Source organism: Anguilla rostrata, chromosome 18 (assembly GCF_018555375.3).
Source record: "Anguilla rostrata isolate EN2019 chromosome 18, ASM1855537v3, whole genome shotgun sequence".
NCBI classification, from domain to species: domain Eukaryota; kingdom Metazoa; phylum Chordata; class Actinopteri; order Anguilliformes; family Anguillidae; genus Anguilla; species Anguilla rostrata.
This window is the reverse complement of record NC_057950.1, coordinates 20619582-20642778: the sequence shown is the minus strand read 5'-3', so window position 1 is coordinate 20642778 and position 23197 is coordinate 20619582. Positions and strand designations below refer to the sequence as shown.

The 23197-nt window shown below is 41.9% G+C and overlaps 1 protein-coding gene across 4 annotated transcripts in view; it reads left to right on the top strand.

Annotated features, from left to right (window-relative positions):
- The window catches only part of grid1a (glutamate receptor, ionotropic, delta 1a), a 301759-nt gene that overhangs the window by 195733 nt on the left and 82829 nt on the right, over nucleotides 1-23197 (top strand). For all 4 annotated transcript variants that reach the window (XM_064317444.1, XM_064317441.1, XM_064317442.1 and 1 more), the window contains one exon: nucleotides 11687-11892. In XM_064317444.1, coding sequence (XP_064173514.1) covers nucleotides 11687-11892 — 206 coding nt within the window. The remainder of the gene's footprint in view (nucleotides 1-11686; nucleotides 11893-23197) is intronic.

Here is a 23197-nt window from a genome sequence, read left to right as displayed (position 1 = left end):
CCAGTCAGACACCTTTTCCCCGCAACGCGTTGACAGAAAGAGGATCCTGAAAGGTTTATTTCTGTCAGCTTCTCCGGCTCTGCAGCTTGCTGTCTAAGGGCTGCCATGCCTGCTAGACTAACTAGCATGACAGCACATTTAGCACAGCTATGCACATGTAAATGTACGCACAGTGAGCTCCATAAAGTTTTGGACAAATATGTTTTTTATTTTAGATTTGTAATCAAGCAATTCACATGTTGTTAAAGTACAGATTTTCAGCTCTTATGGTAGTGTATTTTTATACATTTTGGTTTCACCGTGTAGAAATTACAGCATTGTGAAAAATAGTTCCCCCTCCAACAGCTGCAATGTCATTTAACATTTGGAATTGCCATTAGAATTCATTCAATGGCTTATGATTTTGGATTATTTATTCATTTATTTATAAATTATATATCCATAACACAAACTTTTGTAATTGTGAAGACACTTAAGTCAAGTTCAGTGAGTTCTTTTTTGTGCAGGTATTGGACCTGTCTAACTGCTGTGCTCCATTGGGGTAACACAAATCACATTTGGAAGAGATAAAGCTGCTGATAGAACACATATGGGACACATCCCATATCCCCAGAGCAACCTTAGAGTTTCACAAACCAAAGTCTGACAGCTAATTCTAGTTGTTTACTCGTGCCGTGTCGATGTGCAGGTCATTCACTGAGTCTTGCTGCTAAATTGACTTTTTCTCAACCGAAGCTTAGGAGCTGCTTATTTATTTATTTGTGTCAAAGATATTTCAGAATGCCCCAACCTGCTCTGCCCCTTAATAATAATAACTCAAGCGCTCTTCTGGTTGCGATAGTGACAGTGCTTTAATTTCTCATAAGCCTTCTAGAACATAAGTGCGGACATCTTTGGATCAGTCAAGTTATACAGGCTCTGGCTGGGGTTCAACAAATATTTTTTTGCTGAACTCAATGGCCTGTTTTTTTTCTTTTCTTCAAAAACAGTGTTTGATGAGTTCAGCAATTACCAAAGTTAGCTCCTAAATGTGTCTCTGGAGGGAAAAAGTGTTTTTATTTATAAGTTAAGGAAAGGTGTTGATTGCGTCCAGACCTACAGTATTACAGTCTCTCTCAGACTTTTACACGGAGTGTGTCTGCATGTGAAGCTATGTGTGCGTAATGCCTCAGATCTTCCTGAATAAAAAGTGACTCTACATTTGAGTATTCAGAGACTGAGTTGTAGGGCAGTGATCTGCTCAGATCTGAATAGTTACATATCCAGATTCGTACCGACTTAGAAAACGTTTTTTCTTTCTTTCAGCGATGCCACTCCTCTGGCCCAGTCTCCTTATTTCCTTTAAATACATTAAAGCAATATCTTATTTTTATGCCTTACAGTGGCTTTTGCAAGTTGTACACTGCCGTGTTCTCTTCAAAAGCCATGTATAATAACATTGGCTTATTTTTATTCTGAAATATCCCTGCAGTTATGGAGGCAATAACATTGCAAAAGAACAATATGGAAATGTGCTAGAGAAAGTCATTGTTCACATCACAAATGCTCGGCACAGGTCTATAAATTGCATTATTTTAAAGTGTCTTTAAGCTGTTGGTATAAGGCCCTGTTGAGCTGGCTGTAAGTATTGAGTTGTATGGAGAGCTTGGGACAGCCGATCCTCGTGCTAGGGTGAGCATTAGAGCTTGGGTGGCATGTGAGATGGAGGAGCAATGTTACGTTGTGGGGTGGAGCAATGCTTGGCTGTGTAGTGGGTGGAGCCATGCTGCGTGATGGTGGAGCAGGGAGCTGTAGGGTGGAGCCAGTGCTGCGTTGGGTGCAGCTGGGCGATGGTCATGCGGGGTTGGGTGAGCCAATGTGTAGCGTGTATGGGGAGCCTGGATGTGTAGTGGGGGTGGAGCCAATGCTGGGAGCTGTGTAGTGGGGTGAGCCATGTGGAGCTGTGTATGGGTGAGCCAATGCTGGGAGCTGTGTAGTGGGGGTGGCCATGCTGGAGCTGTGTAGTGGGGTGGAGCATGCTGGAAGCTGTGTAGTGGGTGAGCATGTGGGCCTGGGTGGGGTGGATGCCGAGATGCTGGAGCTGTGTAGTGGGGATGGAGCCAATGCTGGGAGCTGTGTAGTGGGGGTGGAGCCAATGCTGGAAGCTGTGTAGTGGGGTGGAGCTGGTGCTCTGGGGGGGAGCCGACGTGCTAATCTGCATTGTGGGGGTGGAGCCATCGGGGATTTGAATTGTGTCATCGGGGTGGAGCCAAGGCTGCCTCAGATCACCTTTTGCGCCGTGCAGTCCCGCCTTTCCGACACTCTCATCTGCCACGGCTGCACTAGTGTTACAAGACCTGCCATGGAAATAGACAGCAGAGATGGAGGGATAGAGGAAAGGCAGGATGAAGGCTATATTTCAGTGGAATTTCAGGAAGGACAATGAATTATTCTATTTTGCCTATATTTTACCTGGAGAGTACCAATGAATAAGGATTTCCTGACTAAGCAGCACTAAAAAAAGTTAATTACCAGGACAAGCACAAGTACTCCAATAACATGCATCATGCTTGTATCACCTTGGCCGAACAATACAGATATCCAACTTACTTTGGAGAGGTAATTTTTGTAGCGGTATTTTGTTGTAGATGTATACATAATGCCTTCAATCGGTTCTTGGGTTTCTGGGGAAAACGTTGAAGGAGGGATCTGAGAGAAAGCTTGGCAGATTGCCCCTGCTTGAGAATCCTGAAATCTCCAAGGAGTTGAGCTCCAAAAAAACAAAAACTTGAAAAAGAAAAATCAATGAATGTGAACTGGTGTGTGTTAGATATGTTCTGGACTCATCCTGCCCTGATCCCTTCACACTTTCAACCCCACTCCCCCCCCCCCACCCCCCCACCGCCCATCCCCTCAGGTCTCAGTTCTAAGCGCCTTTATTGACATGAAATCAAAGTGTGCTGTCAGGGTGGTTAACCAGCCCCTTCCAAGGGACCTAAATGTTCCTCTGTCTCCGGCCGTACCCCTGGGTACTGGATTAGAGCTCCTGCCTCCCTCAGGCGATTGGACCGCATGTCCCTCAGCTGCCAAAATGGTGTATCAGGCTCTCTGGCTGTAAACCTGAGCTCTGAGGTCTTGACTGTGTCCATTTTCAATACATTAACAAATAATTATATATTTTATATTGCATGTTTTTACAACACTGCAGTACAAAGTGCATCTGGCACAACTGCAGCAAAATAGCTTAGCATATGGCTTGAATATTCTCTTTATGCTCACTAATTTGCGATAAACTTTTAATATATTTAAATGTGGGATTCAATCTACATTTTTCCTTCACTTTGACTAACGTTTATAAGCAAGAATTCTTCTTCTGGTATTTTTTTTTTAATAAATAAAAGGTAAGGACAAATGTTGCTGGATTGCAAGACTCAATCTTTGCATTGGTTTAGTCATACCTCTGCTGATGCTCTATTTGTATCTAAATAGTTAACACTGATACTATGCAGTTGGCCAGCCGGATGTAGAATATTTAGGTGGCGCATTCAAAAAAAAAAAAATGAATAAAAATTGGTGCATAACTGGGTGCCATGCTCTAACCCATGATAATGTTGTAGGGTTGAGCCTCACTATGTGCCCTGCAGTCACCGTGTGCATACTCTGAGGTCAATGTGAAAACACCACCGAATACTGACCTCAATTAATGTTCAGCCTTTCCACGATGAGGTTATTGGCTAAAGGCTTTATGTGTTTATGGTAGGCTGAAACAAAAGATCTTCTGTAAGATGTCGTTAAATGCTGCTATTTGGATATAAGCAGGCTAGGAATAGCTCTCTGAGTAAAATTTAAAGACAACACACAGCTTGGGATCGTTAGTATTTTATTTCATTTTGTTTAATGAAATTGCTTTTCCGAGTGTCCAAATCAAATGAAATATTCAGTGCAGTTGTGTACAAGTCACAAAAACATGCATTGAGAATGAGTTGCCGACAGTGATACTGTGGAAACAAAACCAACGTTCGGCAAAATGCCTTATCTCAACCCCTCTCACTGGCTTAGCTCCTCACATGCTCCACCAGGCTTGCCTGCCGCCCTGTTTCAGTGGGGAACTGAAGGCTTTGTCTGGGATACGTGTTGTTTTCATTTCTTCTCGGCGGGCGGTGGCATTTGTTACACTGACAGTGGCTTTAAACCTGTGGGAAGGACATATACACAGCTGGTGACAGCTACTGCCCTGATGCAGTCAAGAATGCTGGCACAGCAAAGGCAAGTTAGGGTTTTGCACCTAAGGAGAGAAAAAATGATAAACGGTCTTTGTGACAATAGAAGAGAGAAAAAAAATGTCAGAAGTCATTCTAATGCAGTTGAATGATATCATTCACAAAGAATCAGCTGGAGGTTAACAACCCCCTTGCAGTGTTTTCTGATCTGTAGAAACACCATCACAGTATGGATGGTTTCAGTGGTATCTATGTGTCAGAGGGCCTGTGCATTTATAACGCGTGTCTAGTGAAGGAGAGAGAGGTGAAGATACGCGGGCAGTCACTGAGCCTGCTGTGTAAAGATCACAAAACAAGGCTGATGGATGTTTTCCTTTTTACCCCAAAAGCTTATCATTCTTGTGTCTACGACTAAAAAAAATGCCTACCCCGGTATACTGCTTCCACAGATTCATGTACGGTTTATAGAAGCAGAGACGTGCCTGTAAATAGAGGAGGTTGAGACTATTATTGTTGGCATCCATGAGGTTTTAAATGGGTTGTATTGCTACTGTCTAAGAAGCAGAAGATTTACATTCGTTCAGTATTTTTCTCATTCAGTCTAACTCAGTTTATATTCTCTTAAATAGAATTATATGTAGTGTAGTTTTTCAGCTTTATTGTGATGGAAAGCATGCACTTGTGTTTCCTAAAAGGTTTGCATAAGTAAGGTATAACTAAAGAATTATAAAACAAATCAAATGGCAGTAGCAACTGGAAACACAACTGAACGACTGAAGCAGCTGGCTTTTCATTTATTTTTTACTATTTGTTATGAATAAATATCGACAAATTATTTGTGCATGAAATTTGCAATAGATCGATCCAGTGGTGAATGAGGATTGATCATTGGTGTAATTGTTGCATCAGTGACCGTCTCCGACCTCTTATTTTTAAGGGGGTGAAGGGGTGATAAATAAAGGTAATTCCATGTGTCCTTTATTTATCTCGATGGATGAGTCCCATTGAGATGAGAATCTCTTTTTCCCGAGCCGTGGCTGAGAGGTCACGGCTCACGGCATTAAACACCAACAGCCATCAAACACAATGAGCTTTAATGGGCTCACGGGTCATCAGCACCTTATCTGTCATAGCAACAGCAGTTGCATGCTCTCATTTCCTGTTCCTGTGATAATATTTGTCTTGGTACTCAATAAAAACCCGACGGGGGCGCACACACAGAAATATTAAAAGACGGGGGCTAATTCGACCCGTCACACACTGAGCCAGAGCTAACAATTGATGAAGACTTTGTGTCCGAGGCAATAAGTATTTGTCTTTTGAGGGTGACTGTGTCTGCATCGATGCATCTCCTTTGGTAGTCTGGAAGCCATAGCAACACAGCCGATTGGTGGATGTTTCAGTGTTGCTGAAGAATGAACCCAAGCTGCAGGCTCCTTGGGTGATGAAGTTAAATGACATCACTGCTCGCTGACCAGTCATTGTACAGCCATCTTCATAGGAAGAGCTGACATGATGTCTCTCTCTCTCTCTCTCCTGAGTCAGAGAGATCACCATTAATTGGCAATGATCTGTCATAATTATGCCAGGAATGCCAGACGCTGTTTTTACTGGACCACCCCCTACCCCCCATTTATGTGCTTTTAAAGTAAAAAAAAAAAAAAAAAAGAGATAAAAATCTAAATAAAAGTCTGCTATGTGTGTGTGTATATATATATATATATATATACACACACATACACACACACACATATATATATATATATATACTGACACTGCATGTCTCAACATGCAATCATACTGACAAAACAATAAATGGAGTGAAAAAAGTAAAAATAAAGCATAAACAACATGTTGATTTGTTAAATAATTTAATAATATTAAATAATTAATGTTAAATAACCATATTTTAGCTATCATTTTGGCAATGCTTGTGACACGCTGGAAAATTGTCATGGTTTTTTTGTCATGATTTTTGCCAAAAGGTTGTATGAATAACATATTCATTCAGTTGCAATGTCTTTAGTCAAATGCATATTTGTAAAAATATTGTGATATGTGTGAGTGTGAAGAGATCTTAAAATATTTTTCATATTTTACATGTCATATGTGCCAGTTTACATATCCGCAGTGATCACTAGCGTAGCATCCGCAGGGCTTGTGAGACAGTGGACTAAGAGGAGTATGTTGTGATGTCAGTATCACTGGATGGGCTTGGTCATTGCTGAGTCTGTGTTGGACAACAGTTATATAATCAACAAAAGTGCAACCAGGATACAGGTGTTCTTTACGAGGTCATGACTATACACTTAATTCATAGTTCTGTACAATTATGTATATATGTACAGAAGGACAACAGTTATTCCTTTCTGAAGTAAACAGTGTTTGGCGTGGTTGGATTCTCATGTTTTCTCAGCTATGAGGAACACTTGATACAAGCTTTAGCTAGTTATTATGTCTAGCCTTCTCTAGACGTATTCATTCTCCTTTGCTGTACTTAATAAAAGACTGGTCGGCATCAGTGTCATTGTAGTTCATCTGTTTCTTATTGGATTCTTTGCAAAAAATAAGCAACAGCTTGAGTACTATAAAATGAAAGTTTTTTTGACTTGTAAAGGAGTATTTACTCAGGACACAAGATTAAAATGTCTGAAGTGACATTTATTAATAAAAGCACTTGAAAAGACACCGATCAATACATTTTCAAAGGGAATCAACCGTGAAAGATTCAAAATTGTTTAAAATCTCTTTTGCTCTTCACAGAAAAATGTCAATGTCGTGGTCTATTGTGCACCTCTGAGTGACTCAGGTACACTAGCAGTACGGATAATGATTATTTGGTCCATTCAGACCGACTGTGTGTCTGGACAGAAGAATACCAAGACACAATCTTTCTTCATTATAAAATGGCTTTGTACCACACCTCACCCATGTAAAGGCTCTTCATGCTTCGTTCCACTTAAGGTCCATTTCGGCTCTGTTTCTCACCCGTGCCCTTTGTTCGCTAATGGGAGTGAGCCGGCTGGTTTGAGCGCCTAGCCTGTGACGTGCGACAGGCGCGCACCGAAAAACCAAACAGTCTTTCGTAACATCCCAATTAAAAAAGGTAACCAATGAGTGACCTTTTTCCATAAATCCTCCTCCTCCCTTTTACCTGCTCTTCACAGATCACTGCTGCCATGACAACCAGGGCGTAGTCGAGCTTTAGCTGGAGTTCCCTGCCTGCGGTGCAGAGATGCGGGGAGGTTCTTTATCTCCGCGATGGGGCGGGAAAGGGAAGTGAGCGGGAGACGCACGTGGCGGGGGATTACGGACTTATTTGCATCCTGTGTTTATCCACGCGCCCCGCAGACCCACTGCTGTGCGTGTACGCATCGGTTAAAACGCAGGGATTAAATTGTTGTGCAGGCACTATCATTGAAAGTATGCATATACTTTGAAATTCATTGGAAGCAGGCATGTACACACCTACGCGCACATGCAAACACACGTACACGTATACACAAGCATTAATGGTCCTCATTCTGGTTTTTCCCCCTCGTTGTGATATCAGATGCTTGGAGGGCACTGTATTTTGTGTATGTGTGTGTGCGTGCGTGAGTGAATATGTTTGTATACTGTATGTGTGTGTGTGCACACGTGTTGGACCACTCTTGTATTCCTTCCCTTTTTAACTGCATGCAGGTTAGCAGAGCAGCACTTAAAAGGTTCTGGTATTAATGCCTTAGTTTGGTAGAGAGTAATAAAGAGTCTTGGTGAAATATTTCTTAAGACAAATGTTTTCTTCTCTGAATTAGTTCATTACAGACCAGGCTGTACTTAATTCCTTTTATAGTGGGGATTTTATAGAATAGGACATGGTAGGAAAAAGGAGGAAACTAAAAAAAAAGCCAGAGGAATAGAAGGATGGATGGAGAGAGAGACCGTTACCACTAATTTTAAAGATGTAATTAATATATTGTAAACAACATTTAAATAATTTGTAACCATATCTGTCTAATTGATATAACATTAAAATCCTCATAATCCGTATTTTACTTGTGAATGTGCTCACTTTTTCAGTATATCGTTTATTATTTTTATGTACTGTACACGCAGAGTGAGAGACAGAGAGAGAGAGACCATTAGCACTAATGTCAGAACAAGATGTAGTATTTTGTAGACAATATTCACAATAGAAGGTAAACCTGTCTAACTTTGTTATTACTTTTTTATGTACTGTTATACTGAGAGGAAGAGGGAGAGAGAGGTGGGAGAGAGAGAGAGGGAGTGGGAGAGAGAGAAAGAGAGAGAGTGGTGGAGAGAGAGAGAGGGGGAGAGAGGGAGAAGGAGAGAGAGAGGGAGCAGGAGCTGGAGAGAGAGAGAGAGAGAGAGCGGGAGAGAGACAGAGAGAGAGAGGGAGCAGGAGAGAGAGAGAGAGATAGGGGGAGAGGGTGTGGGAGAGAGAGAGGGAGTGGGAGAGAGGAAGAGAGAGAGGGAGTGGGAGAGAGGGAGAGAGAGAGAGGGAGCGGGAGAGAGAGAGAGAGAGGGAGCGGGACAGAGGGAGAGAGAGAGAGAGAGAGAGATTGGGGGAGAGGGAGTGGGAGCAGGAGAGAACATCCCTGCTTTGTGATCCTTGTTGTTAGAGAAGGCTTTGCTCCTCCAGCCTTTTTTGATTATCTGTTGTTTTTCCACTTATGCTCCCCTTAAGTCCCATCCTCACATTTCCCTGGGATCAGCAGCAGATGTTTCCAAATACATGAGCTGCAGCCAGGCATGTTCTCAAGACCTGTTATAAAAGCAGAACCTTTGAAAAACGGCAAAACCAAAACTTTTGCGAAGAAGTATGTCTCTAAAGGCTTACAAAAATGCTGTTTGACTCTAACAAGGGATTCATTATTTTTGTTTTTATCGTTCAGGTTAATTTAGTATAGCGTAATGCTATCTGGATTTCTGGTTCCTCTTCAGACCTGTGCTACAATTCCATCTGTTGGAGTTAGCAGGATTGTTGTATTTGACTTGTAAATAAATGGTTGCATGCTTAATTTCAAGATGGGGCACTGCTCTTATGTTCTTGAATGAGGAACTTAATCTGAAATTCTTCTGTTAAGTCCAGTGCTGCTCTACAACTGGCTACTGTCTAAAATGTGAAACACTGTAATTTTCAATGTGTTCCACCTTATGTGAGTACCTGACAGGCTACAGGAGATTTTGCTTCCAAGAGACTGTAGTTAAGGCGAACACACCACATGAGTTTTAAAATGGAAAAACATACACCAGTCAAGCTATGGTAGACAAGCTTAACATTTTCACACTAGCTTGCACAGAGGGTTTGAATTTAACACAGGAAAAATACATTGCATCATCAACAGTTGCCTTATGTCATTAACAGGTATTGTGCATCATCAGCGGTTACGTTACATCATCAACAGCTGCCTTATATTAACAAGTGTTCTGCTGGCTGGCTGGCTGCCAGTACAGACAATGTGACCACAGCTCCTGTACTAAATTTAAACCCTCTGTGAAAACAAGTGAGCAAAAATGCAAATTTACCTTAGCTTGATTGCTGTATGTTTTCCCGGGTAAAAACGCATAGTGTGTGTACCTTAACTCCAGTCTCTTGGAACCACAGTCAACTTCGAGCACCCCAGAATTTTGGGAATACTTTTAAAAACAAAATTTTTTAATTTTTTAAATTTATAAAAAAAAATTTTATAACCTTTATTTACCCAGGGTAGGTTCGCTGAGCACGGATGCTCTTTTGCAGGAATGCCCTGCTTCACACTCATACACATTCACACCTGGGAGCTGCCCAGTACAACCACAATCCTCTATTGTTGGCCACTAAGCAGCTCCACTGGAGGGAGAGGACATTTTTTTTTTTTAGCCAATTGAAACAGGGGATGATTAGGTGGTAAGTTTTTGTGAGAGCCAGATCTGGGATTTTAGCCAGGACACCGGAGAACCCCCTACTCTTTGCAAAAAAGGAAGACCACAGTAAATCATCATTATTACAAAACCACTTAAAGTATGTTTACGATTTCATATCTTTCATTGTATACAGAAACTGTCAGGGAACTATCCTGAAATTGTCTGGGCCAATTGAAAACATATCCTAAGTCTGCTTGGGACAATGGGCAACACACATTAATCTGAAAAACAAATATTTAGGTAAAACCCCAGGATGTCCCCCATCCCTATTAAAGCTCCACCCCGGCAGAGGTTGTTGTGTTCTCTGTTCTCTGGGTTCGGGGACCCAGAGCGATGAAACAGCAGTCGGCTTATTTGCAGTAAGTTTTCACTTTTATGTTGCTGCTGTCAGTTAAGTTATCTCAAAGCGTACGGGTAGATTTCGGAGACCTGACCATAATTTCATGTGCTACAACGCTGATAAGAACACCACTCCACTGTCTCTCCTGCTAGGGTCCTGAGCTCGAATCCTCATTTCTACCCATCTCTGTGAAGCAATCTTTCACTCTGAACTTATTGTACAGCGCTACTCAAAATTCAACCTGCATCATGCATTCATTTTGATGATGGGAATAGATCTTTTTTCCATTTTTTTTATCTGCACAATTGATTTAAAATCTGTTTTTTGGAGATTTGTACAGGCAGACCATATTGGAGGCAAGTGATATCAGGACAGCTTGCAGGCGAAGTGTAGGCAGGATAGGATAAGGGATGAATTAAGGTTATGATTTGGCCATTAAAGATACCAGGGAATGCATCCCTGAGAGAACATGCGAGGACTAATCATGACAAAGGGAGATTATTTACATGTACATTCAGGCAATTTGCAAATTGTTTTATCGAGACCAACTACATTACATTACATTATTACATAGAATCTGTTTATGCAGCTGCATATTCTACTGAAGCAATCCAGGGTAAGTACCTTGCTCAAGGGTACAGTGGCAGTGGCCCAGCTGGGAGTCAAACTCAGTTCCAAGCTCATTTCTCTAACCATTATACCACTCTCCTCAATGGCAGAACAGCCAATAGCAATGCTTGATATGCACTGCCTTTGAATGGCTTCATATTCTGCTCAACAGTATGCCAAAAGGGAATGGAGAGTTCTCATTACTTTAAACAGGAATCTACAAAAAAACTTGTGTTCTTGTTCTAGTGAGGGTGGTACATATGTCATACATATTGTATGAAAGAAATGTACCTGTAATCAATGAACTGATAGGCAAGACATTCAGTTGGGCAGCCATCATGCTTTCAGGAAGTGCACAGCATAGTGGCCATTCAGTTTAACAGCTGTCATGCATTCAGGAACCGAGCAGTCCAGCGATGGGCTGGGCAGGAGTATGGATACCAAAACCACTGGTTAGGAAATTACATTTGAAGCTACATGATTGTGGGGCAAGTGCATGCTTTAACTGTTGTGCTTGTGTGAAGTTGAGGTTGCCTCCTGTCTGTGGGAGGCATTTGGCGCTGGTAGTCCATGCCCCACCCCCCCCCCCCCCCCTGGCTCACACCTGGCTCTGTCTGCCGCCCCGCAGACATACGCGGCCTGCAGGGCTTCCTGGACCAGGCGTCGCGGCAGGGCCTGGACGTGTCGCTGCAGAGGGTGGACCGCAACATCAGCCGCGTGTTCGCCAGCCTCTTCAGCACCATGCGCACGGAGGAGCTGAACCGCTACCGGGACACGCTGCGCCGGGCCGTCCTGCTGCTCAGCCCCCGCGGGGCCCAGGCCTTCATCCACCAGGTCAGCCCTGCCGCCGCACTGCACTGAACAGATATACACATACGCATAGTGTACTGTTATCCTTATTAACACACATATACACCACAGTGTACTGTTATCCTTATTAACACACACATACACCACAGTGTACTGTTATCCTTATTAACACACACATACACCACAGTGTACTGTTATCCTTATTAACATACACCACAGTGTACTGTTATCCTTATTAACATACACATACACCACAGTGTACTGTATCCTATACACATACACAGTGTACTGTTATCCTTATTAACATACACATACACCACAGTGTACTGTTATCCTATTAACAACATATACACAATGTACGTTACCTTATAACATACACCACAGTGTACTGTTATCCTTATTAACATACACATACACCACAGTGTACTGTTATCCTTATTAACATACACATACACCACAGTGTACTGTTATCCTTATTAACATACACATACACCACAGTGTACTGTTATCCTTATTAACATACACATACACCACAGTGTACTGTTATCCTTATTAACATACACCACAGTGTACTGTTATCCTTATTAACATACACATACACCACAGTGTACTGTTAAACATGCTCATACACTCACAAATGTCACAGTATACTGCTAAACATACTCATATGAATGTATCCTTATCAATGTACACAAAGCTGGAAGTCTGCAGTTGAACTTCATACTCATTGTTTGATTTCAAATCCAATGTGCTGGAGTACAGAGCCAAAACAACAAAAGGTGTGTCACTGTCCAAAAACTTGTGGACTGCACTGTAAATATTGTACAGATGTGCAAACATGCACATGCATACACATGCACCCATATGAATAAAAACACTCATGCGTATTGACTTGACATCATCACTGTTCTATTCTGTACTTCTATTTACAGATCTAGTGTACCGGCAACCAGTAATTCCACATTTCACATCTGTCATAAGCACCACATGAACAGCACCCTTTGAATAAAAATGTCAAATGGTAGAGTAGACATCTGTGGCAGGAAGCCAGTCAGTGCTGAATGATGAAGGATAGCTGCTCTCATGCATATGGATATTTCTGAGCTGCAGTGATTTTACAACATACATTCTTAAATTCGGGTAGACATTCTGCATTTTCATTACTTCCAGAGCTCTTTTTAAGTTTTATTTATGGTCGATGCGATGTACATTCAAGGACACAGAGAGTAAATCAAATTTTAGCAGTGTAATGCTGAAAGAAAACTAAAAAAGTAATTTAATGTCAAAGATGTTAAATATTTATAAATGGTGATCAGAACTATTAACATGTCATAAATAATGTGTAGCTACGTTTTATTACATTCATTTAGCAGACACTCTTATCCAGAGCGACTTAAAAGGCAGTGATCATCCACCAGAATTATGTGAGCATTCTCACAACATTCTCAACCATAGATGTTATTTACAATATCACTGAAGTGCTAAAGATTTTTTTTTTTTAAACTATGCTGATCTAGAACCATAATAGACATCCTAGATTCATATTGCTAACATCCATATGGAAGCATGGCATATGCTATAGCCATGCGAATATAACCACATTGGAAAGCAGTACTGGAGTGGAATAAGGAAGAGGACCACAATGCAGCCTGAAGATGCATTGGACAATGACAATTCTGTTGTCGTGAGCTCTGTGGGAGGTTCATTAGTTAAGTTTAGCAGGTAGTAAATTGTCTTCCAGTCCAGGGTTCGAGGGTTCAGATGTAAATGATTAATTTAATATAATGAACTGGTTGGAGACACAGAAGAGGACAGCCTGCTGTCTGGACACTTAGCCAGAGAAAAGCAAGAAAAATGCATTAAATCAGTTTTATAATTATGGCACATGCATTAAAGGAGAATCTACACATTTTTCATTTAGGGGAAAATTAAAAGTGGGCATCAAATTATTACTAAGGGCCTTTAAGTTTCCATCATTGTATGTGACTTCATCATAGCCAGTCCACATAGGGTCAGTCCACACAGGGTCAATCCACCCAGGGTCAATCCACACAGGGACAGTCCACACAGGGCTAGTCCACACCGAGTCAGTCCACACAGGAACAGTCCACACAGGGTCAGTCCACACAGGGCTAGCCCACACAGGACCAGTCCACACAGGGACAGTCCGCCCAGGGTCAATCCACCCAGGGTCAATCCACACAGGGACAGTCCACACAGGGCTATTCCACACAGGGTCTTGTTTATGTGAATTCTGGCTGAGAGAATGAGCTGTGTTGAAATGGGGGCACTTAAATGCAGCTCACCGTCTGTGTGCCAGGCTTCCCTGGCCCTCTCTGTCTGGCCCATTGTCCGGGCGGTTCTTCTGCGGGTGCATGTTATTGGCCCTTTAAAAAACGAACACAAAGCAGCCTTGTTGCTGCTCTCGGCTCTGACAGGTGAGAGGTTTTCCGCCATGAGCAGAAACTCAAGGTCCTTTGTTCGAGTGCTTCGGCCGTTTCGCTGGAAAGCAGCCCGCCCCTGCTTTGACGCCAAGCGCCCGGGAGAGCTTTTCTCTCCACTTCTGGGCAAACAACGTCCGCGCGGCTCTCGCTCGCTCGATAGCGCTGCGCAGCATTAGCGCCGCAGCAGACTTCCTGTTTGACATGCGGAAGGACAGCACGCGGTTTTTACAGCAGGGTGTCTCCAACTCAGCCACGAAGCTCCCACTCTACACGCTGCTTTTTGTTCCAAGCCTAATTGAAAAATCTGAATTGCAACAGGCCGGTAATTGCTGTAAATGAGACACTTTTGATGACTGTTGAAAGGGTGATTTACCCTCTTAAGACCACATTATGTCAGAAACGGCTGAGCATGTCGTCAGGAATGAATGTCCCTTATTGACCTCCCCAGGACTTTTTAATCAACTAATGCTTTAGTTTACGGTAATGTGCTGTATTGAAAATGATTTACTGACAGGCAAAATCAGCGAGGTACTAATTTCCGAAAGTGTGGAAATCTGGCCAATGAAACTAAACTGTTTGTGGAAAACAATCAACTACAGTACAATGTTATGAGCCAAACTTGCACTGTGTTGAAATAAGTTTAAGGAAGAGATTCAATAAATAAGTAAATAAATAAATAAACTGAGATTTTCAGCAATATTATATTTTCTGTAACAAAAGCTGGTATTTACCTGAGGACCCAAGAAATTGATTGATGCTTGGGTCCTACTACAGGGGTCCAGGACTCCAGTCTTGGGGGACTGGTGCCTATGGTGTTCAAATCATTGATACTGGCAGCTGTACACATCACTGCTGATTCACTCCTATATCACACAACAGTAAAATATCTTCACCGAGGTTCGTGTTCTGTCTATGCTATCTCTCATGACTTTATCAAATCTGTCAGGTCAAATACGGGTGTCATTGGAAGCATTAAGGGAAGCTGACATGGCACCCCAAAATGGATCAGCCCTCAATCACCTCTGTTCCACAGTCATTTCTTATGCGGCTGATAGCATTCTGTAAGGAAATGGACCCGATTTCGAGTTTGAGAAACTGCAAGTGAAGCACATTACATTTCAGTCCAGATTCAGTTCCTCTAATAACCATGAAAATAAAGCATTCAGTAAAGTAATAAAAATCTGTCAGTAGTGAATGGCAGTGGCTGACTGTAGAAAGGATATCTATGCGCTGACTTGACTGCGTAAGTCGTCCACTGACTGTACACAGCAGGTTTTTGTAATTATTGATTCTAATCCTATATCTGCGCAAGCTGTAGTCCATCACCCTGCTTGACTACAGCCAGCATAGCTACTCTCCTTGGCTGTGGTCTGGAGGTCCTGAGCCAACCCTCTATTTCAGTTTTTCTATTTCTTCCTCCGAGGATTGTGTTCTCAGTGGCTAATGTCATGGCCGCTTCATGTATTGCTTCTATAGGATCTATTCATTTTGCAAATGGGCGGGAGGAGGTGATGCATTGGGAAATAAAACTGTACGTCCCCTGCCACTTTAACAGCGCCTGACCCCTGAATCACCATTAAAAATACAATAGACCGTGATTCCAAATCACTCCCCTCAGATGCTTTTAACTCCAGGAGCTTTCATAAAAACCTTATGAGTTATAAACCGCTGCTTGTATAGTGTCTCGTGTCCAAGTTGATTCCATTCATGTATTAGCCTCTTGGACCATCTGCACAAAATGTCCAGGCTTTTGATTGGCCAAATGCTGGCCCTACTTTTGGTGATGCAGCGTGGGCATGCGCGTGTGTTTTTGTGAGCTCTGTAATGTTTGGGAAAAACATTTTTTCATAGATTTGCCTCTGTACTTCACAATTTTAGATTAGTAAACAAACAATTAGTAAACAAAAAAGTGCACTTTCTCCACTTTTATTCAACAGTATTTTTATACACTTTCGTTTCTCCATGTATAAATTACAACTCTTTTTATACATAGTCCCCCTATTTCAGGGTCATATGATATTTTGGACACATTAATGATCTGTAAATGAAAGTAGTCATGTTCACTACTTTGTTGCATATAATTTGCATGAAATGACTGCTTGAAGTCTGTGACTCATATACATCACCACGTGCTGAGTATCTTCTCTGATGATGCTCTGCCAGGCCTGTAATGAAGCCATCATTAGCTCCTGCTTGTTTCGGGGGCTAGTTGCCTTAAGTATTCTCTTCAGCATATGAAATGCATGTTCAATTGGATTCAGATCATGTGAATGACTTGGCCAGTCAAGAATTTTCCACATGGTTTTCAAAAGTGGCTGATAAAAAATCTGAGTGGTTAGTAAACATTTGCATCTGCCTACCACAGTGGCTGGTTGAGTGCATGGTTGAGTTGGTTCATTTCAGACCCTGGTTCCGCATTAGTGCCTCGTTAGTCCCACGTTCGCCCCCATATTAATCCCATGTTAGTCCTGCATTAGTCACTTGTTAGTCCTGTGTTAGTCCCGCATTAGTCCCATGTTAGTACTGTGTTAGTCCCGTGTTAGTCCTGTGTTAGTCCTGCATTAGTCCCATGTTAGTACTGTGTTAGTCCCGTGTTAGTCCTTCGTTAATCCTGTGTTAGTCCCGCATTAGTCCCATGTTAGTACTGTGTTAGTCCCGTGTTAGTCCTGTGTTAGTCCCAAATTAGTCCAATTGTTAGTCTGCATAATTTCAGTCTGCCATCCCGGAGGTCCCCTGCTCCCGCACTCTGAAAGGGAGGCCATCTCCCTGCTCTGTTGTCAGGGAGACGGATTGAGTGGCATGGGCGGTCAGACAGGCAGGCATCTGATGGATGAGATGGAGGCAGAGCGGCCTGCAGACTGTGCAGTTATAGGAGGGAGCTCGGTTAGGGGCGGGCATGGTGACAGCTTTCTCATTAGACCCTTAGCCACAGCCAGAGGAGGCACAGAACAGTGAGGATGAGGGATGAGGTGTGCTGGGTGGGGAGGGAGGGGGTGGGGTCTTTATCATCTCTTCCAGTTCTTTCACTCTTCACGTTGGGTCACCTTACAAAATATTTATATTATCCAATACTTTACAGCCTCCCCAGCCCCTATCTCCTCTGTGAGGAGATTTTCATAACAGATTAAAGTCGCTTAATAAATCCAACGTGTAATCATTAGGCCTAACCATGCACTTTGTCTTATTAGGCTTTGATTATACCTTGTCTAGAGTACTCCAGCCAGTTTTCTATTCTTAGATTTTCTGTCTTGTGCTGCAGGAAGAGCCACAGAATAAATTTTTCCATCGCCGGTTATATTTGATGCCTTCGGTGGAAGTTTTGCTGCTGGCCTGGTCTTTTCTCTTCCTGGTTCCCTCCAGTCTTTGTTCTGTAGTTTCCTCCCCTCATTGCCTGCCTGTCTTTGTGTTCACACGTTCACACCAGCTCCGCTCTTCTGGGATATTCCGCAGGGTTTACCATGCCATTCCTTCCTGCTTTCCTCTCTACCCGGGAGGGATTAGAGAGCAAAGGAATGCTGCTGGGTAAAAAGGCTAGTGTTTTAAATTGCCCCAGTTCTCAGGAACACATAATCTCAAGTCAGTCTGTATATTTTTTTATGCCTATCAAGCAACACCTTATGCGGTGTACACTCAGCTAAAAGACAATTGAATTCAACGGACACGTTTTTTTATTTTTTGTGCAAGTATTCATTTTAATTGAATTTCATTCACTACACAGATCGTTTTCCTTTTATATTCGTTTTGTTAAAATAAGATAAAGGTCATTTTAATTCATGGTTCACATGCAATGGTGCAGTGCACAACATTGTTTTGATGCATGCAATTGAGTGAAAGGGCTTACTCAGTCCTGGAGCAGTTCACAGGCTGGGCCTAACTGTCGTAGCTTCCAGCATCTGCAATACCGTTAGCTGAATATGGCTGGGGGTCTTCTGTGTTTGGAACATATTTGGCTATGTCTCCCTAGAGGGAGGGTTAGATCCATTAGATCCACCTAGTGATGGCACAGGCTCCCATGGAATAACAGTCATCATCTGTGCACTCTCCTGTACTACTATGTGTGGCCTGAAGGGTGTGAAATAGTCCCTGGCTCTTCCGTGGTACTCTGTGTGTCCTGTAAGGTGTAAAATCATTAACAGCTGGAAGTTTGCCAAACCATGTGTTTTCCTCCTATTTTTCTCAGCTAGTGCAGTGCTTACTTCCTTCTCTAACTTCAGAGTCAGATAATTGTATGTGACAGTTTTATCACTTTTTAAGTGCTTTCAACAATCTTATTTGTTAGATTGAGGCATCTGTAAAATATTATTTGAATGAAGGTAAAGTCTTCAGGCAGGCTACTGTTCTCCTATAGGGTTTAATTTAAACCAGGATGGATTTAAAACTAAAGCTACGTGCATTACTGAGAAATTTGATAAATTGGTTTGGAGTTTCTCATTGTAAGGCCCCCGGTCGGCAGTCTCTGCCTTGTTTTTTTTTTTTTTTTTTTTTTACTGGGTAGTTTTCATTTTGCCGGCAGTTTCAGGAGAATGTCACTTTGACAGTATCAGGCGTTGCCCTGGAGTTTGAGTTCCAGTCTGGGTTTTGATTGCCACCATTTTCCTATCAGCTTCTCTAGTCGCGTTGCGCACAGTATGCTGATTGGCAGCAGGTGCTTCAGACAGCAGTTGCCCTGCTTTTCCAGCCATGGAGGGAATATATATTTATTTTATTTTATTATATTATCTATTATAATTATTTTTTGTCTGGTTGACTTTTAGATTTCAATGAGCTCCAGCATATTAAGCTGTCACACATGTTGATTTCTATAGGAATTGTGCAGTCTATGCCATGCTGTGCTTCCCTTCAGTATAAATATTTGGAATTTAAGTGTGTATGTGTGTGCGTGCATGCGTCTGTGTGTGTGTGTGTGTGTGTGTGTGTGTGTATGTGTGTGTGTCTGTGTACGTGCGTCTGTGTGCGTGCATCTGTGTGTCTGTGTGTGTGCGCATGTGTATTTATGGTAGTACTTCACCATTGTATTGCCTCATAGTGTGGTCTATATTTCAACCAGAGACATCAGTGATGTTTTGGGATATCTAATATTACAACTTTATGTAATTATACTTGCCTCATGATGCATTGTCTTGGTTATGGAACCAATGTATGATGGTGACAGAAGCAATGTTGTGGGCAGTGGTTTTATGTTTGGGGACAAAGCTTGTAGGTCAGTTGCAGGTTTAAATCCTAATCGGAGCATCCTTGAGTAAGATATACCCTTGGGTAAGGGTCTGAAGTTGCTTCGGTAAATATCCAGTCATACAAATAAATTGTATGGTAAGTAAATGATGACAAAATGGCTCTGAATAAGAACTGCCTTGATGCCTAAAAGGGTGAAGAAGTATGCAAACAATACAAACTGGCCCTGGATTCATAAGGTGGTGCAGACCACTACTGATGTTGTTATTGTGCTGTCATTCAACATGTCTACATAACTATTAGCACCAGCAAACAATGCAATCTCAGTGTCTTGATAATTAGCATATGGATTCATATTGGTATACCCAGGATTAAAATAAATTTAAAAAATCATGCTTACTGAAGCACAATTTATAATAAACAAAACCATCCACATGAAATGTTTCAATCTCTTTTATGTAAAGGATTAGGGATGTAAGATCACACACATACTGTATTTTTACCCAAAATAATCCTAATAATAGTAAAAACCTTTGCTAATCCAGGCTCAATCCTACTTGGCTCCTAGACTGAAATTTGAAAGGAAATTAAAATGAAAGAATTGAATGGAGAAATGAAAATAGGATCAATTCCGTTATAGGCCCCAGTGCAGTTACTGATGGGAAACATGGGAGAAATAATGGGCACAGCCTGTTCCAGTCTACAGAAGGATAACTGCATTCAGTGGGCCTGCGCAGTGTTGGGGTTATTTAGTACTTGGAAGGAAGGACCTCTCTGGAAAAGGCATTGCTGGCAGTGGCGGTGCTGGGCCAGTAGGGGGCATACTAATGTATAGGACGCAGTATTAAACATCCCATGGAGCTTGCAGGCCATGGGTCTTAACTGCAGTGTCCCGGTCAAATTCTAAAATTGGTTCAGCAGATCTGGCTTATTGATTCTGATTGATGTGTGATGGCTGTTTGACCCCTGCCTCGATGCTCAGTGTTGGCACTCTGTAAGAGAATCTCAGGTGTGTACAGTAAACAGTAACAGTGATTTACTGTAAACATCCTGTGGGAGGCCAGTTTTGAGTCTCCTCAGAGACACAGAGGTCTCCTGTAGTCCCAACAGTGTTCATCCCTGACCACTGAAACTGGGCAGAGAGCACAGCATGTTTACATCTATCACACACACTGTCCTCCTGCTCAGAGAGTTTTCATCTATCGCACACACTGTCCTCCTGCTCAGAGAGTTTTCATCTATCGCACACACTGTCCTCCTGCTCAGTGAGTTTTCATCTATCACACACACTGTCCTCCTGCTCAGAGAGTTTTCCGGGAATGGGCAGAGCTTGCACCCAATCGGGGGCCCTGTCTCTGGGCTACCTACATCATCACCTTTCTCCTTCCGGCACAAACCCAGTCTGCTGATGAGTGGGGCCTGGAACAGCTCAGCACCTCCGCTAAGTGTTTTCATGGTGTAATTATAGGTACGGAAAGAATTCACATCAAAGTGACCAAAAAATGGGCTTCAATTATAGAGGTTCCATTAAGCCACTTCGGAATACTAATGGGTGAGTGGACACAGTGGTTGTGTCTATCTGAATGCTATTACGTGTGGAGGGCTGAACTGCATAGCCATGTTCTGCCAGTTTTAGAATAGACATTCCTTTTTGTGACCAGCAGGCCATCTGCAGGAAATTGTGTTTCATTTGTTACTGTAACTCATGCCAAACTTCAGCCATTAGAGTGCTTTTGAGAAATAAAATGTGTCACTGGAAAATAACTGGAAAATGAACAATCGTTCTTTGTATGCTGTGCTGTAATTGATATTCTTCAGTAGACCCCCACGCAATGTTTTCACCCTTAATATTTATTTAAAAAGCTTAATTTTATTTTTCTTCACTTTATTATTATTTGTGTTGTAAAGATGAGTCCCTAATGAAATTGTGATATGTTCTGTGCTTTAGAGTGAGATGTGTGATTAAAAAATGATTATCTGCAAATAATCTGTAATATACAAATTACAGAATTAAAGAGAAATAACATGTTTCTGTTTAAATCAAGTAAAATTGTCTTTATATATTCAGTTTGGAGCATCATAAACTATGAACCAACTGCATCATTATATGTACATATACATGGTGGTGTTTTAGAAGTAAAAACAATAATAGAGCATTAAAGTGATGCTATAAAGAAAGACAAAGTTAACAGATTTGCAGTAAAACATGAAGAATCTCTAAATAGTTTATAGCATTCTGAACTGCCATAGGTATATTCTTATGCTTTTCGTATTTAACCTAGTCCCTTAAATACTTGATCCCTAAATAAATCAATCAATAAATAAATGGCACATCAAAAACAGATACAATTTGCATAATTTTGTAATAAAAGTATGAACCATTGTCTTACTGTAAATGTGCAGGTATATGGACATTTTTTTTTCCTTTTGCTATTAGCTTAAACAGAATTTTACGCAGTATTTTTTTTGGAGTACCGCTCGAATACGGGCCCTTGTTTTAACCTAGTTATGTCTGACCATAGTTCAGCTAGGGCTGCTAAAGGCCCCCCTCAGTGGGCATGGGGTGGCCGCTGAGGTGCCTGTCTGATTGCCGTGTGGTTCAAGGAGCTGCCGACAGTGAGAAATGAATAGGCAGGCTGTGGAGTTTATCTGGTTAGCTGTCCTCTGTTATCGTACCTGTTTGGCCCCAGGCCTCCCTCTCTGACCTCCTCCCTTTACCACATTATGTATCTTCCCCGTTCCATTTTCCCCACAAGTCTGGGAAAATCAAGGCTTCTCTGGGGCCATCCGTCACTGTCCTCTGCATTTCGTTCCTCGGTCTCCTCTCTCTCCCTTTCGCTCACTACCCCCTCCCCTTCCCTCTCTCCTTTCTCCCTCCCTTTCTATCTCATTCTCCTTTCCCTCCTCTTTCTCTCCTCTCAGTCTGTCATCATCTCTCTCTCTCCCCCTCTGTCTGAAGGTCACTGCTTGTTCTTTTGCAGTTGTACTATTGTAAGTGTCTGCAGTGAATTGACACAGGCTATGCTTGGTGGGCTGTAGACTCATAGAGTTCAGGAAGAGAGCACAGTCCCAGCAATAGAGAGAACACATGCACACGCGCGCGTACACACACATGCACACACACACACAGCCTTGCATATGCAGACATGGCTACATATGCTGTGATATTACTGACATACATATAAACAAGCAGCCTTTCCTGAGTGCCTATAGTAACTTTTATACACATTTTAAATGAGTATGTACTTAAAACTGATTTATACAAAAAATAAATATTCCAACAGACTTTTCTTCAGTTAATTTGAGAAGATTCAGAGGCCAAGGCCAGCAATTAATGTTGAATTTTGATCAATTTACTGTCATTGTTTTATATGTTGTGGTTCCCAAGCATCAGATGTTAGTGGGGCAGGATGTACCAGATATCATTGTGGAGTTCATGCTGGAGAGCATTCATCATTATAAAATCCATAGGGGAAAAGTAATGTATATGTAATGGCTTTTGAAGATTTACTTTACATTCACTAGATGCTGTGTGACATAATTTTATTTTTCATGAATTCATAAAATTCACTTTTATTATTGAATGCTATTTGAGAGCCCTTGAGAAGTGCAACGTATCTGGTGTTTCTTCAGCTCGGAAATAAATACCATCTTCCTTTTCTTATTGTGCTGGGCAAAAATTAGTTTTTAAAACTTTGACACTGAGCATTAAT